A 966-nucleotide genomic window follows, 5' to 3' on the forward strand; every position below is an offset into this window, starting at 1 on the left:
ATTAAAAATCATCCTTTCAATATGCATGTTAAAGTGTCTGAGGATGAACATTTAAATGATTCTGTGATTTTCGAAGATGAAACTTTGTATCCGAAAATAATGTTGGATCGTTTCATGATAAATTTGAAAAATTATTTTTCTCGAAATCATATTTTATGAACACTTTTGTCAAAATTTGTAATAAATTGATTAGATATCGAAACAAGAAAATAAGTAAATTTTTTTAAATCAAATTAAAAAAAAAATTAAAAAATAACATAGTTATCCTTCAATCCATAATTAAATATACAATTTAGTTTCAAAAAAGATTTACAGAATTTACAAGTTTTTGTCATTGTCAAATTTTGTTACATTTTAGAACGACAAATATAAAAACCAATAAAAAAAAAAAAGGAGATAACTATTTTCGAAAATAACGGACACATTTTACTGTTCTTCTTAACGCATTGCGTATACATATACGTATACGTACATTCATGACGGCAGTAGTAGCTGGAATTCGTGGCGCGAAGTTACGACAAGTCAATTTGCGTGGACGATAGAGAGGAAAGCAGCCCTCGTTCGATCTCTCCCGTGTCTCTTTCTCTTTCTCTTTCTCTCTTTTTCTCTTTCTCTCTCTCTTTCTCTGTTCCCTCGTTATAAATCGGTGAACCGGAAGCGGCCGCTTACACCGGCCGCGACAAGGATCGATGTGTCTCGTTGCTTTTGTGCGAAAGTCAAGCGTGAAATTTACAATTCCTTTCCACGATTGCGCCCGATAATAAACCGGTGTGCCCCGTTGGAACGAACCTCTCCAGATCGACAAGCCGGGTACACCTGTGGCGGCGGCGAGGGGGTCGCGCAGCTGTACGCCAACTATGGGCGGAATCCCTGGTCCCTTGGCATCGCGGGTCTATCATCCGCCATCGTCGCAGCAAACGCCACCGCAGGGCTATCAGGGTTTGCCGTCCCGCGGCAATGAGCCGC

General features: G+C 39.4%; 1 protein-coding gene across 1 annotated transcript in view; it reads left to right on the plus strand.

Annotated features, from left to right (window-relative positions):
• The window catches only part of LOC102675118 (protein groucho-like), a 7,782-nt gene that overhangs the window by 1,270 nt on the left and 5,546 nt on the right, over nucleotides 1-966 (plus strand). The window contains exon 4 of the mRNA XM_031514370.1: nucleotides 798-966. Coding sequence (XP_031370230.1) covers nucleotides 798-966 — 169 coding nt within the window. The remainder of the gene's footprint in view (nucleotides 1-797) is intronic.

Source organism: Apis dorsata, unplaced genomic scaffold, assembly GCF_000469605.1.
Source record: "Apis dorsata unplaced genomic scaffold, Apis dorsata 1.3 scaffold_44, whole genome shotgun sequence".
Taxonomy (NCBI): Eukaryota; Metazoa; Arthropoda; class Insecta; order Hymenoptera; family Apidae; genus Apis; species Apis dorsata.